The sequence below is a fragment of the Mobula birostris genome, chromosome 24 (assembly GCF_030028105.1).
Source record: "Mobula birostris isolate sMobBir1 chromosome 24, sMobBir1.hap1, whole genome shotgun sequence".
Lineage (NCBI taxonomy): Eukaryota > Metazoa > Chordata > Chondrichthyes > Myliobatiformes > Myliobatidae > Mobula > Mobula birostris.
This window is the reverse complement of record NC_092393.1, coordinates 7,844,911-7,860,093: the sequence shown is the minus strand read 5'-3', so window position 1 is coordinate 7,860,093 and position 15,183 is coordinate 7,844,911. Positions and strand designations below refer to the sequence as shown.

The 15,183-nt window shown below is 46.6% G+C and overlaps 1 protein-coding gene across 1 annotated transcript in view; it reads right to left on the bottom strand.

Moving 5' to 3' along the window:
- Positions 1-15,183, bottom strand: part of pkd1b (polycystic kidney disease 1b) — a 185,371-nt gene that overhangs the window by 144,761 nt on the left and 25,427 nt on the right. Inside the window, 5 exon segments of the mRNA XM_072242758.1 lie at positions 3,050-3,199; positions 4,098-7,654; positions 9,471-9,607; positions 10,396-10,571; positions 12,084-12,215. Coding sequence (XP_072098859.1) covers positions 3,050-3,199; positions 4,098-7,654; positions 9,471-9,607; positions 10,396-10,571; positions 12,084-12,215 — 4,152 coding nt within the window.

Here is a 15,183-nt window from a genome sequence, read left to right as displayed (position 1 = left end):
AACCTAGCAATTATCGGCCTGTGAGTTTGATGTCAGTGGTGGGTAAATTGATGGAAAGTATTCTTAGAGATGTTATATATAAGTATCTGGATAGACAGGGTCTGATTAGGAACAGTCAACATGGATTTGTGCGTGGAAAGTCATGTTTGACAAATCTTTTTGAATTTTTTGAAGCGGTTACTAGGAAAGTTGATGAGGGTAAAGCGGTGGATGTTGTCTATATGGACTTCAGCAAGGCCTTTGGCAAGGTTCCACGTGGAAAGTTAGTTAGGAAGGTTCAATTGTTAGGTATTAATATTGAAGTAGTAAAATGGATTCAGCAGTGGCTGGATGGGAGACGCCAGAGAGTAGTGGTGGATAACCGTTTGTCAGGTTGGAGGACGGTGTCTAGTGGTGTGTCTCAGGGATCTGTACTGGGTCCAATGTTGTTTGTCGTATACATTAATGATCTGGATGATGGGGTGGTAAATTGGATTAGTAAGTATGCAGATAATACTAAGACAGGTGGAGTTGTGGATAATGAAGTAGGTTTTCAAAGCTTGCAGAGAGATTTAGGCCAGTTAGAAGAGTGGGCTGAAAGATGGCAGATGGAGTTTAATGCTGATAAATATGAGGTGCTACATTTTGGTAGGACTAATCAAAATAGGACATACATGGTAAATGGTGGGGCATTGAAGAATGCTGTAGAACAGAGGGATCTAGGAATAATGGTGCATAGTTCCCTGAAGGTGGAATCTCATGTGGATAGGGTGGTGAAGAAAGCTTTTGGTATGCTGGCCTTTATAAATCAGAGCATTGAGTATAGGAGTTGGGATGTAATGTTAAAATTGTACAAGGCATTGGTAAGGCCAAATTTGGAGTATTGTGTACAGTTCTGGTCACCGAATTATAGGAAAGATGTCAACAAAATAGAGAGAGTACAGAGAAGATTTACTAGAATGTTACCTGGGTTTCATCTCCTAAATTACAGAGAAAGGTTGAACAAGTTGGGTCTTTATTCTTTGGAGCATAGAAGGTTGAGGGGGGACTTGGTAGAGGTATTTAAAATTATGAAGGGGATAGATAGATTTGACATGGATAGGCTTTTTCCATTGAGAGTGGGAGAGATTCAATCAAGAGGACATGAGTTGAGAGTTAAAGGGCAAAAGTTTAGGGGTAACATGAGAGGGAACTTCTTTACTTAGAGAGTGGTAGCTGTGTGGAACGAGCTTCCAGCAGAAGTGGTTGAGGCAGGTTCAATATTGTCATTTAAAGTTAAATTGGATAATTGGACTTCAACTACTGCACAGAGTCTTGTCATCTTCAGAAGTTTTCTGATGACTCTGCCATAGTTGGATGCATCAGCAAGGGGGATGAGGCTGAGTACAGGACTACGGTAGGAAACTTTGTCACATGGTGTGAGCAGAATTATCTGCAACTTAATGTGAAAAAGACTAAGGAGCTGGTGGTAGACCTGGGGAGAGCTAAGGTACTGGTGACCCCTGTTTCCATCCAGGGGGTCAGGGTGGACATGGTGCAGGATTACAAATACCTGGGGATATGAATTGACAATAAACTGGACTGGTCAAAGAACACTGAGGCTGTCTACAAGAAGGGTCAGAGGCATCTCTATTTCCTGAGGAGACTGAGGTCCATTAACATCTGCCGGACGATGCTGAGGATGTTCTACGAGTCTGTGGTGGCCAGTGCTATCATGTTTGCTTTTGTGTGCTGGGGCAGCAGGCTGAGGGTGGCAGACACCAACAGAATCAACAAACTCATTCGTAAGGCCAGTGATGTTGTGGGGATGGAACTGGACTCTCTCATGGTGGTGTCTGAAAAGAGGATGCTGTCCAAGTTGCATGCCATCTTGGACAATGTCTCCAATCCACTACGTAATGTACTGGTTGGGCACAGGAGTACATTCAGCCAGAGACTCATTCCACCGAGATGCAACACAGAGTGTCATAGGAAGTCATTCCTGCCTGTGGCCATCAAACTTTACAACTCCTCCTTTGGAGGGTCAGACACCCTGAGCCAATAGGCTGGTCCTGGACTTATTTCCAGGCATAATTTACATATTACTATTTAACTATTTATGGTTTTATTACTATTTATTATTTATGGAGCAACTGTAACGAAAATCCAATTTCCCCAGGATCAATAAAGTATGACTATGACTACTATATATGGACAGGAAAGGGGTGGAGGATTATGGGCTGAGTGCAGGTCAGTGGGACTAGGTGAGAGTAAGCATTCGACACGGACTAGAAGGGCCAAGATGGCCTATTTCTGTGCTGTAATTGTTATATGGTTATATGATACTCCATCCACATGCCCAGCCTTTTTTTAAAATCACAAACTAAATCCATAACTGCAGCCACTTGCCTCACTGCAATTGCTTTATTTTGCCTAACAGAGTTGGCCCGAATGCAATTTAGGAATCCCCCATCTTCCGCAGTCTTTGCACCAATTGTATCCAGGTTGATACTTGAGGGCTTAACATCTTCCTCTATTCCCATGTAGGTTTTGTGTGCAAGGAGATTTGAACTGCCGAAGGAACTGCTGATTCTACTTTTCCTGATGGTTTCCAGAATCTGCTGCTGATTGTCATCTATTACACTGCTGTCATTTCACAGACATTCCGACGCAAATGAGCATGCATGCACACAATACACGCGCACGCATGCACACAATACACGCGCACAGAGTTGCACCCGTACGCACGCATACACAGCACAAGCCTGCACTGGCACTGCCCCTCTCCAGCCAAACTATTTAACTCCGTTGTATCCAACAGCTGATACAATATATTCTGAGAACAAAAGCTGTGGTCTATCCTGTTGCCATCCACACTGTGTTGCCTCTGGACTATCCTGCAGTTCTCACCATATAATTGCAGGTACGCAAGGGCAGATGGGCAAATACAGGAATGTATTGGCAGATATGTAAAGGCAGAAAAAGAATGTTGAAATGTGAACTTCCATTCTCATGTTATCCTTGTTCTTCAGTGCACCTGCAGTCTCCAAGTCCTTTCTGTACAGTAAGTCCAATATCAATCAGGACTCACCGTTTGAGTGGCGTGGACCTCCTCCCTGCCAGGCTTGCTGACGGTCAGTGTGAATGTGTACGTAGCACCCGGCACCAGTGTGTGCCCAGGGATGGTGACAACAGAACTGCAGCAACTGGCAGCAGGAATACAGAGAGAAGTGGACTGATCCTGGAGCAGAGAATAAAACGATAGTTATTCATGAATAACACAACAGCCGACACTTGGGTTTCACCTCTCTCTTTCGCTCCTACCACCTTCAGAGGTAATTGAATAGGCAAAAGTTTTACTCTCTCTGCTAGATTTCAGGTATGATATAAGATGGTCAGCATCTTACCCACAGCTTCACACCTTTCCATCTCTTGACTAAGATGGAGTTCTCATGAGATAGATAGCAGGCAGTTTCACAGGTACCATTTGCCTATGTGATCTCTAGACTGGCTTGATTTCCCCAAGGGGTCAGAGAAGAATTCTCGCAAACATTTTCTCCCATGTTGGCCCCGCTTTTCATTTCTCTTCTCACTCTACCTGATAATGGGAAATGGCCATGCTTGATTCGTAGGACATCGTGGCCCAATGCACATGCTGACCCATTCCTGACCTTTTACTTTCCTGACGTTGACAATGAATTTCAAGTAACTGTTTTATCCAACTAGCAGTTAGGATCTAAAAATCATCCGAGGTTGGTGCAAACAAATCCAATATTAATCTTCAAAGTGAATGAGATAAGCTCTCTGAGGACTAAATGTAGAGTGGATAAGTGGGGTTCGTTGAATATTTCTTCAAATCTGACTGACTAGACACGACTGCCGTGTGCAGTGAGCAGCACAGGGAACTTGGAAGCCTACAACAGCACCACCCTTGTCTGCAGGCTTGATAGTGAGGGAGGGATTGGTATGGAGAGCACTACGTTCCCCGGCTGTGAGGCTGGAGTGAGTGAGGGGAGTAGAGAAGTCATCAATGGATTCTCGTTCTCGCCACTAGCCCCATTGTCCGTGTCAGTGAAGGAGGTGATCTTTGCCTTACGGTGCTCTCTGTTTTCGTTCAGTGAAGGTGAGCTTTGCCTTACCGTGCTCTTGCAGTGCCAGCCGTACATCAGGTGGTCTTCCTCTCCCATCTGGACGTCTGGGTCGTAAGACTGGGAGCCATCCAGCACCAGGTCCCGGTGTCTAGCCCAGCTTCGGCGTGCACCCCCTTCAATGATGGCTACCAGGCTGCTTCGCACCACTTGGACGAGCGCTACGGCCTTCGCACGCAGCTGAGTTCCACCCAGTGCTGCCACGACCTGCAGGCAGAGTGGGCCCAGGGGCAGGGCCAGCCGAGGCAGCGACAGCAAAGGCTTGCTGAGTTGGACAGTGGGGAGAGGCAGGGGGAGGTGGTGACTCGGCCTGTGGCAGTCAGCTCCCACTCCCACCTGCCAGAGATAGTGAACTGGGTAGGATGTGCACCCCCTCAGCTCAACATCGGCCTCAAAGTAACTCGGTTGGGCCCTGGCCACGGATGGGGGCGTCTGCACCAGGCGGACAGCTGGAGCCTGGCACTTGGGCCGCGGCAGCACCGTGACCTCCAGCCTCTGTACCCCTGCCGCGCTCACCTCGTTGAAAGCTCGGGCGTGCACGGTGTAGTGGCCAGCAGCCCTGTACCGGTGTTGGGCTGTGCAGCTCTGACTAGTGAAGGTCCCGTCCCCATCCCCAAAGTCCCACCAGTACTGGACATTGCTGCCCCCAGCTGCCGGCAGGTGGATGGTCGCCAGTTCACCCGCTAATAGCGGAGTGCGGTCAATCCGGAGGCCTTCGGCTGCCGCCACCACCGGCAACTGCACCTGAAAGCGTTGGGTGACGGTCAACGAGCCCAGCCTGCTGGCGGCCCGCAGGCGGACAGTGAGCAGGCCAGCTGTGCCGGGCGTGTAGGTGACGCTGGGCCCAGCAAGGTGGCAATCGGGGGAACCGGGCAGCTGGAAGAGCCAGATGAGGCTGGCAGCCCCACCAGCCCACAGCCTGGCGTTTATTCTTAGCTCTTGGCGCACCTCCACCGCTGGCCCTTGCCGACTGGTCCGCAAGAAGGCGAGGCTATGGGTGTCCCTGGGCAGCCAAGCGGCCGTTTCCAGGATGGGGATAGAGAGGACAAAGCGTACGCTGCTACCCTGCTCCACTGACAGGCTGAAAGTAACAGCATCTACCACCCCGGCAACCATCTTGTTTGGCATTATCACCAAGCCTTGAACCATGATGTCATGGTGGACCCATTCCCAGCTGATTCCATTGGAGGCATTGAGGCTCAACAGACAAACACCCACTCTCCCGAGGGTGTGCTCTGTGGTGAGGTTCCCCTGCCAGGCCTGGACACCTCTGTCTCCCAATAGACTCCATTCCCAGGCTATATCAGTGCCTGTGCCCACAAAGCCACGGAGGAAAGTGGTGGCATTGGGTGGCAGAAGGAAGAAGGGTGATCTGCCCACGGTGGAGGAGTTGGCTTTGGAAATGGGGTCCAGAATCCTTAAGGTCAATGAGCTCTCAGTACACCCCAGCTTGTTGCAGGCAGTTGCCGTCACCATTGTAGTCCCTGCAGAGGTGGGAAGGTAGGCCAGTGTGGAGGTATTGGTCCTGGTGTGATTCTCATCTCCTTCAACAGTCCACTCATACTGCAAATCTGCCCCTGAAACGACAGACACCTTCAGGTGCACCAGTTGTCCTGTGCTGACCTCACGTGCTGATGCAGTAACCTTCATTCCATGGATACGTTCTTGTGCAAAGATCTCCTTGCTCTGGTTGGCCTCTCCAAGGGCATTTTTGGCCACCAAAACTGCCAGGTAATGACCAGCTTCCTCTGGTTGAAAGACCACAGTTGAACCTTGACCGGTAATGACTGTGACAGGACCCCGTCTAACAATCCACATATAAGACAGATTGGAGCCACGGGCCAGGTGTGCGTGCAGCAGGCACGCCTCTCCAGTGGCAGCAAAGCTGCCCTCAATCAGGTCACCACTGGATATCTCCAGGTCTCGGATCCTCTCCACAGCCTGAACAGTGATGGTTGCTGTCTCTTCACTCACTTCATTTCTTGCTGTCACTTCCACAACATAAGTGCCAGGTTCTTCGAAATTGTACTTGAAATTGGAGGATCCCTGGTGTTGGGCACGTCCTCCCTGAACAGCCCACGAATAGGAGACCCCATCACCTGTGCCCAGCCTGCTGGCAAACACTACATCCTTTCCCGTCTCTACTGCTGCCTGCTGGGTGTTAATGCGAAGCTCTGTGATGGGCGTTACCACCCGGATGCTCAGGTGTTTCTCCAGGTGACTGACCAAGTTCTCCCCAACAACAGTGACGGTGTATGGGCCGGGTTTCCAATATACGTGTAGTGGCCCTTGACCCAGTCCCGGAGCAGTGCCGTCACCAAAATCCCAGCGGAAGGTGGAGTTTGTGCCCAAAGCCCCGCTGAGGTGGAATGTGTAGGTCTTGTTCAGGGAGAGGTAGTGCTGACCATGCCCATCGTGGGAGACAGTGAAGTCCCCAACCTTCTCCTGGACAATCAGTGAGCAGGAGCTGCTTTGCTGGTTGACATGGTTCCTGAGGTGGACTGTGATCAGGTAGATACCTGCCTGGCTGTAGCTGAACGTCACTTCCCTACCACCGGACTGGAAGGGTCCCGGCACCCCCAGGTCCCATCGGTACTGATAAGGATGCCACTCGTCTTCCTTGGGAACCACCTCAGCTACCCACTGCACCTGCTCCCCCAGCAGCGCTGAGGAGTGGCTGGCCAAAAGGTGGACAGAAACAATGGGTGCCTGGATGCAGACGGTAGCTTGCTGGTGGGCCTTGCCAAAGGGGCTGCTGGCGACGAGCATGACAGTGTAGTTGCCAGCAGCAGCGTAAGTGTGGTGAGCCCTGTCGCTGCCCAGCACTACCAGGGGCGGGCTGCCGTCTCCAAAGCTCCAGCAGAAGCGGGTCTCGTTTCCCACCCTGGCCAACCAGGCCTGGAGGGACACTTGGCTCCCCGAGGCCACGCAGCCTGGACCCGTGATGTTCACCACCCTCAGTACATAGACCTCGGCAACCGCTGATCGGCTGGCTGAGCTGACTGCGTTTCTGGCGGTGATGGTAATGGTATAACTCCCTTCAGCTGCGTATGTATGGGAGATGGTGGCTGCCGTCAGGTTGCCGAAGGAGCTGCCATCCCCCATGTCAAAGGTCCACAGTATGTTGGTCCCACCTGAAGTCTTGGCATGAACCAGCATCGGGGAGCCCAGCTCCCCCTGACCACTGATGGTCACCATAAGGCCAGTGATCTTCTCCTCCACCCTCACCACCACATGGCAGCTCATTACACTGACCATGTTATTGGCCACCAGTGAGACGTTGTAAACCCCCTTCTCTTTAAACCGGTGGCACACGGTGGCATTCATCCCCTCAACCGCAGGACTCCCATCACCAAAGTTCCATATGTAGAATATTTCATTGGACAAGGGTTGAGGGGAGGCTCCAAATGTAACAATCCCATTGACACTAGGGTGGTCTGGAGCCAGGTCACAACTCAGGTCCAATAGAAGGCTACGGACGTACACGAGGACGCTGGTCATCACACGGCTCCACTGAGCATGGATCTCCACTTCCACAAGGTAGACACCTAGAAAAACACCATTTTAATTACGGGTAGAATACTGGTGCTTCTACACAACTGCTCTCCAATGATTTTTGGGGGACTGATGTGAACTTCCCACTTGAGAAAGTTCGAGAGGATGGTGCGAAGCAAAGACGTGACATGACAGAATGTGAAACAGCAAGGGAGTGGAGACTTCAGAGAGGGGTAGGGAAATAGTGGCAGTGTTTGAAAGAAAGAGCAAAGAGAAGGCAAAGAGAGGCAGGTAGGCATATCGAAAGAGAAATACATGAGCAGGTCATCAACCCTTCAGCCCGTCTCTTCCATGCTGCCCAAGTTAGTCCCATATCTCTCTAATTCTTTACTATCCATGTTGCTGTCCAAGTGTCTTTTGAACATTGTTGATGTACCTGTCTCAACCACTTCCTCTGGCAGCTCAATCCATGTTTAGATCACTCTCATGTTCTTATTAAATCCTTCACCTTAAACCTATGTCCTCTAACTCTTGGTTCCCCAAACCTGGGAAAAAGACCAAGTGTATTCATCATATCTATATTACTCATGACTTTATTCACCTCAGTTTGAGTAGATTGCTAGCTGTAAACCTCTATAATCCAGCTTCCCCCCCAAAAAATCATTGCAACTCTCCTCTGCACTCTCTCCTGCTTATGGCATCTCTCCTATAGCAGGGTGACCATCACTGAACACAATTTTCCAAAAGTGGCCTCACTAACATCTTGTACAACTTCACCATAACATCCCAACTTCTGTATTCTGACTGATGATGGGCAGTATGCCAAAAGCTGCCTTCGCCATCCTATCGACATATACTACCACTTCCAGGAAACCATGTCCATATACTGCTAGGTCCATCTCTTCCTAGGGCCCTCCCATTAACTGTAAAGACCTACTCCGATTTGTCTTCCCAAACTGCAACACCTTGCACTTATCTGAATTAAACTAAGCTTGCCATTCCTCAGTCCACTTATGCAGGTGGTCCCTCTAATCCTTAGTAACCACCTTCAATGTCCACAAACACCAACTGTTTTAGTAACTCACTAACCAGGTTTCTGTATCATCACTGAGGCGCTGTAACATTTCCATTTTCCAAGCCAATCGATCTTACAAAACAAAACATATTGCTACATCAAAAGGCTCAACATGAGGTCAAGTAACAACACCTCATCTTTTGTCTGGATACATTGCAGCCTGCAGGATTGAATCTCAAATTGTCCAACTTTAGATAACTCACTTTAACTCCCTTCACATTAACACCCCCTTAATTTGCATGTTACTTCATTCCATCAGAGAAATTCCCTCTGCTCCTTTCCCTGTCCACCCCACTTTCTCTGCCACCCCTAGACCATGCCAAGAAATGTAGAGATTCAAAGGGTTCCTCTGCTAGGAGCCAACAATGACTCTATGAGCAGAATCTTTTGATTCTATGGTTCTCTGAGACAATAAAGTACCAACCCCTACTTAACCATCAGTCAATGCTGTCAAGCCTTTCAACGTATCTGAATGTCTATTACAATCAGAAACATTTGAAAACTGTTACAACTGAAATAAAGCATTAAAATTTCAAAAATCAAAAATTTAAGTGCAACTAACTAAACAATAATATGTTTTTTAAAGAAGTAACTTACTGAAAACCTACAGTTCCATGCAAAATTGATGCTAGAGCCCTGTGAAATCTGGCCACAGTGTATTCAGCAAGTCAGGGGTTACTCACTACTAGTGTATGTGTTGCTGTTTACTCAATGGGTAAGACTATATCAACATGAAGAGTGAAGTTTACAAATGTTGAATACATCTAAATGTAATATTTAGACAGTGTCCTTACCAGGCTCGTTGTATGTCCAGGTCATGCAGCTCTGTAGGTGCAGGCGAGCAGAACCATGGTTTCCCTCAGCAAGGACAGAGGATTGCTGTGAGGAGGTGGAATGTGTCACTGGAGCACTGCCATCACCAAAATTCCATCTAATGAAGAAAAGTGTCAAACAGCTGAACAGAGAATACACAAAGAACAACGGCATAAGCTTACACCTACACAAATGCACCCATTGGTACACACACATACACACACACCAAATGCACTCATTGGCACACACACACACACACACACCAAATGCACTCATTGGTACATACACACACACACACACACACACACACACACACAACTACACAAATGCACTCATTGGTATACACACACAGACATACCAAATGCACTCATTGGTACATACACACACACATACAACTACACAAATGCACTTATTGATACACACACACACACACACACACACACACTCCAAATGCACATATTGGTACACATACACATACCAAGTGCACTCATTGGCACACACAGACACACACACCAAATGTACTCATTGGTATACACACACATACACACACACACACTCCAAATGCACACATTGGTACACATACACAGACCAAATGCACTGATTGGTACACACACGTATATATCTGCACATTTATAAGATTATTAAAAAACATTGAACAGTCACCTGGCATAGTAAAGTGGACTCAGTGTCAGAATTCTATTAATTATGGTCTTGTACCCTACTGTCTGCACTTTCCCCCTCACTGTAACCACTGATTCTGCACTTTCTTATTGTCTTCATTGGATTGTTTGACGACACAGTTGTGATGAAATGATCTCTATGGATGGCATGCAAGATAAACTTTTTCACTGCATCCTGCTACACGTTACGATAATTTTCCAACTTATACAAGCTTTCGTGTCTCACCGGAAGGTAACTTCTGCCAAGCTGTCTGCTTTAACTGTGACAACAAAGGGTTGGGGCTTGTTAACAAGAATCACGTTGGTCATGTTAATAAAGTGTGGATCCATTAGCGGGTGCATGTCGTCAGCTACCAGCTCGGCCGTCACACTCTGACTGCTCACTGGGTTCACTGCTGTCACCTGTTACAAGGTAGCAAAGAAAGTTGTAAGCTGGAACCTAGTTGAGGACTCAAGTAGTTTATATATACGATATCAAAACATCCTATATATGAAGAAATGACAGGCTGCCATATAACAAAAATATTCAGTTGAATTAAATATAAAATATTCAATACACACGTGTGAGTTGGTCTAATCAAGATATTTGATATAACAGTAACAGATATCAGTTGGAAATAGATTGGACTCTACTGAAGGATATGGTACATTTTCACAGTACGGTATTCTCAGCAGGGAGCAGGTGATGGTTGGCTGTATGAGCAGCCGGTGCACATCACAAGTCCTGGATCTGCGACCACTGACACCAGGCAGACAATCTCTGAAGTGTATTGATAATGTCTGGGGTCACTGTTCCTGTAAAGACGCTGTCCAGAAGAAGGCAATGGCAAAACCACTTCTACAGAAAGATTTGCCAAGGACAAACAAGCATGGTCATGATCACGCATGTTAAATGACACGACACACAATGATGATGATGGTTATCAGTAGATATGAGCAGTTTAAATGGATAAACAGAAATGAGTTACAGGGCTCGAATCCAATTCAGAAATCAGATGAATGGCATACTCAACTGAGTTACAGTTATCTTTCAATTCAATAGGTTTCAAAGGTACATTTAATGTCAGAGAAATGTATGCAATACACATCCTGAAATGCTTTTTCTTCACAACCACCCATGAAAACAGGAGAGTGCCCCAAAGATTGAGTGACAGTTCAATGTTAGGCCCAAAGCCCCTCCCCATCCCACACACAAGCAGCAGCAAAGCAATGACCCCCCCCCCAGCAGCAAAAAGAGCTACTTCCTGTTTGGAACTGCATGAGGCAGTAGCACAGATGGGGTCATGATCCAGAAGGGTGAAGTCTATAACAGGCTAAACCCCGAGCATCATTGCATCTGCCAGCTGCTTACTGGAAGTGGGTCAGTGCCCAAAGTGTGAAAGATCAAGAGTTGCTAGCAAAACATCTGGGAAGTGGAATGCAGGGGCAAAGGAAGGAGCAGCCAATCAACAGAATGTAAAAGGAGAAAGAGATTAACAGAGCAAAACAATAATTAAGCACATAGAATTGAACAATGAGACAGAACAGAGGGAGAGAGAGAGCCTTCAGAGAGAAAATGTAAACCATTATAGAAAGGAGAGACACCATCAGAGACAGAGAGATAGGAGACATCTGAGTGAAAAACGTGGTGGAACAATCAGAGAGGGGGCGATATATCAATCAGAGAGAGAGTGTGTGTGAGAGAGAGAGAGAGAGAGAGAGAAGGGAAGAGGTGAGATAAAAAAATGAGAAAATTGGTTGTGAGTGAAATAATGTCTAGATAGAGAGAAGAGTAGAATCACAGAAACAGGTCAATACAATTTTTCAGGCCCCTTAAGTCCAGTTCTTCAGGCCATAAGCCCCTACTCTCCTTTGCATACTGCATGGGAGGCTTACACCTCACTCAATTATTAGGAAAAAGAGAATATCACTCACCTTCAACCTGTAGGTAGCAGCACGTTTAAAAATCACTGTGTAGGTTTGTCCAGTGTAGGAAAAGACTGACAGGTTGTCAATCACCCAGGTATAAATAATTGAAGTGCCATGGGTAACCTCAGCCGAAAACACCTGCAAGAATTGGTTTGTTATAAATGGAGAGACACTGCCAGCTATTTGTTTGTCATTTTAAATCTTCAAATTAGGAACTTGCTGTGGTGTGTTGGCGATAATGATTGTACTGGTTGTCATCTTCCAAACTCCCTTGCATTCTAGAATGGAAGATTGGAAATGTAACCCTGACATTTCAAAAGGAAAGAGAGAGGAAGTGGGGAATTATATACCACTGGTAATGGGCAAAATGTTGGAACCTATTACAGGTGTTCCCCCCCACCCCTTTACAAATGTAGAGCATTCCTATGAAACCTTGCTTAAGCCGAAGTGGCGTAAAGCAAAGGTCCTTTAATTTATACGGGAAAAATTTTCGTAAAAGCGAAAATCCTCTTTGTAATGTGAACAACAAACATCAAAGTTGCTGGTGAACGCAGCAGGCCAGGCAGCATCTCTAGGAAGAGGTACAGTCGACATTTCAGGCCGAGACCCTTATTGTAATGTGAAAACAGGTTACTAATGTAGGACTTTTGTAAAAGCAAAGTGGCATAAAGTGAACATTTGTAAAGTGGGGGACACCTGTATTAAGAAAGTAGTAACATACTAAATATTAAAAGAATGAAATTTGTCTGATGTAGGAGAAAACTGCCTAGTCATCGACCACCTTGATGTTTTCTATGTGTCCTTCCATGCCGACAGACACTGAATATTTGCTTCACGTCTGTCATTTCTATACTACCCTTGTTTTTCAGGGACCCACATCAGCTCTTGCTGTTTATTTCTTTTCATGTACCTGTGAAGGTTGGGGTGGGGAGTCAACGTGGATTAATAAAAGGGGATTTGACAAACTGGGGGCTTTTTGAGGGTAAGATGTGCAGAATAAACAAGATAAACATGTTGTTATGGTATAGTTGCACCTCTCAATCTGTAGAAACTATTTTAGAATACATGAACTGACAAGCAATGATAACCAGCTGTCTCACTAAAAATATGGGGATTCAAGTCATCCGAAGCTGGAAGTTAATTTCATTCAGTTTCTCATTCACTCTAGGCCTGCTGTTCTCCACTATTTTTGGTATGTTATCTGTGCCACCATTTTCTTTGATTCATGTGCCTATCTAAGAGTATCTTAAATCTCCTAATGCGTTGCCTCCACCAGAACCCCTGGCAGTGCATTGCATGTGCTTCCACGTTTCTATGTAGAATATCTGCTTCTGACAGCTCCCCCTGCACTTCCTTCCATTCACCTGAAAACTAAACTATTTCCACCATGGGTAAAAGGAGCTGGCTGTCCATTCTATCCATGCCTCTTATGGCCTTCAACACCTCTAACAAGTCACCTCTCTTCTCCTTTGCTCCAAAGAGAAAACTCCTAGCTTGCTCAATCTCTCCTCATAATATCCTGTTAAATCAGCTCTGCACCCTCCCTAAAGCTTCCACATCCTTCCTATAACGAGGTGAGCAGAAATGTACAGAATACTCCAAGTGTGGTCTAACTAGAGTTTTATAAGCTGCAACATTACCTTGTGGCTCTTCAACTCAATCCCCTGACTTATGAAGGCCAACCCAGCATACGTGTTCTTAACCACCCTATCAACTTGCATGGCAACTTTGAGGGACCTATTATTGTGAACCCCAAGATCCCTCAGTTCCCCCACACTGCTAAGAATCCTGCCCTTGACTTTGTACTCTGGTTTCAAGTTCAACCTTCCAAACTGAATCACTTCTCACTATTCCAGCTTGAACTCTGTCTGGCATTTCTCAACACGGCACTGCTTCTACAACTGTTCTATTGTAACCTATGATAACTTTCCACAACATCACCATCCTCCACATCATCTGCAAACTTACAAACCTACACTTCCACCTCCTCATCCACAACATTTACACAACGAGCAGAGGTCCATATTCAGATTCAAATGTACATCGCAACATGCAGTAAAATGTGTCATGTGCATTAACAACAAACACACCCAAGGATGTGTTGGGGGCAGCCCGCAAGTGCACCACACATTTCGGTGCCAACATAGCATTGCTGCAATGTTCAGCAGAACAACACAAGTGCAGAAACAACATCAATTTTCCTCCTTTCCAAAATCTGCTTCTCAATCTATTCTCCTGTGTTTCTGTTGCTATTGGGGAGTCTATAGAATACTCCCAATAGACTGATAGCTCCCTTCCTGTTTCGCACTGACCCAGCAGACAAGCCCTCCATGGTGTCGGCCCTTTCTGCAGCTGTGATACTATCCCAGATTAGCAATGCCACACCCCCACCTCTTTTACCTCCCTCCCTCCCCTTTTGAAACATCTAAACTCAAAAACATCCAGCAACCATTCCTGCATTTGTGACAGCCAAGTCTCTGTAAAGGCCGCAGTGTTGTGGTTCCGTGTACTGAACCATGCTCTACGTTCATCATCCTTCTTCCTGATATTTCTTACATCAGAATAGACACAGTTTAATCCATCCAACTGACTGCATTTATGCCTTCTCATACCCATCCTTCTTCACAGTCTCTCTGCATATTGCTCCTCCCTTTACACCAACTGCACCATTCTCAACTTGATCACTCGGGTTCCCTTCTCCATGCCTCCCTACCGGCCCTAGCAAACCTGCTCACAAGCTAATTGATTCCCATTTAAGTTCAGACATAACCCGTCTCTTTTGTACAGGATCTCCTGTCCCCAGAAGAGGTCCCAATGATCCACAGATCTGAAACCCTGCCCTACGCACCAATTCTTTAGCTGCACATTCATTTGATATCATCCTATTCTTAACCTCACTGACACATGGCACACACAGCAATCCAGAGATTACTATCCTTGAGGTCTTGCTTTTTAGCTTCCTACCCAGCTCCCTATATTCTCTCTTCAGGACCTCATCCTTTCTCCTAACTCTGTCATTGGTACCAATACGTACCATGATTTCTGGCTAATTACTGTCCCTGTTAAAGATGCTGTGGACCCGATCTGAGATGTCCATGACCCTGGT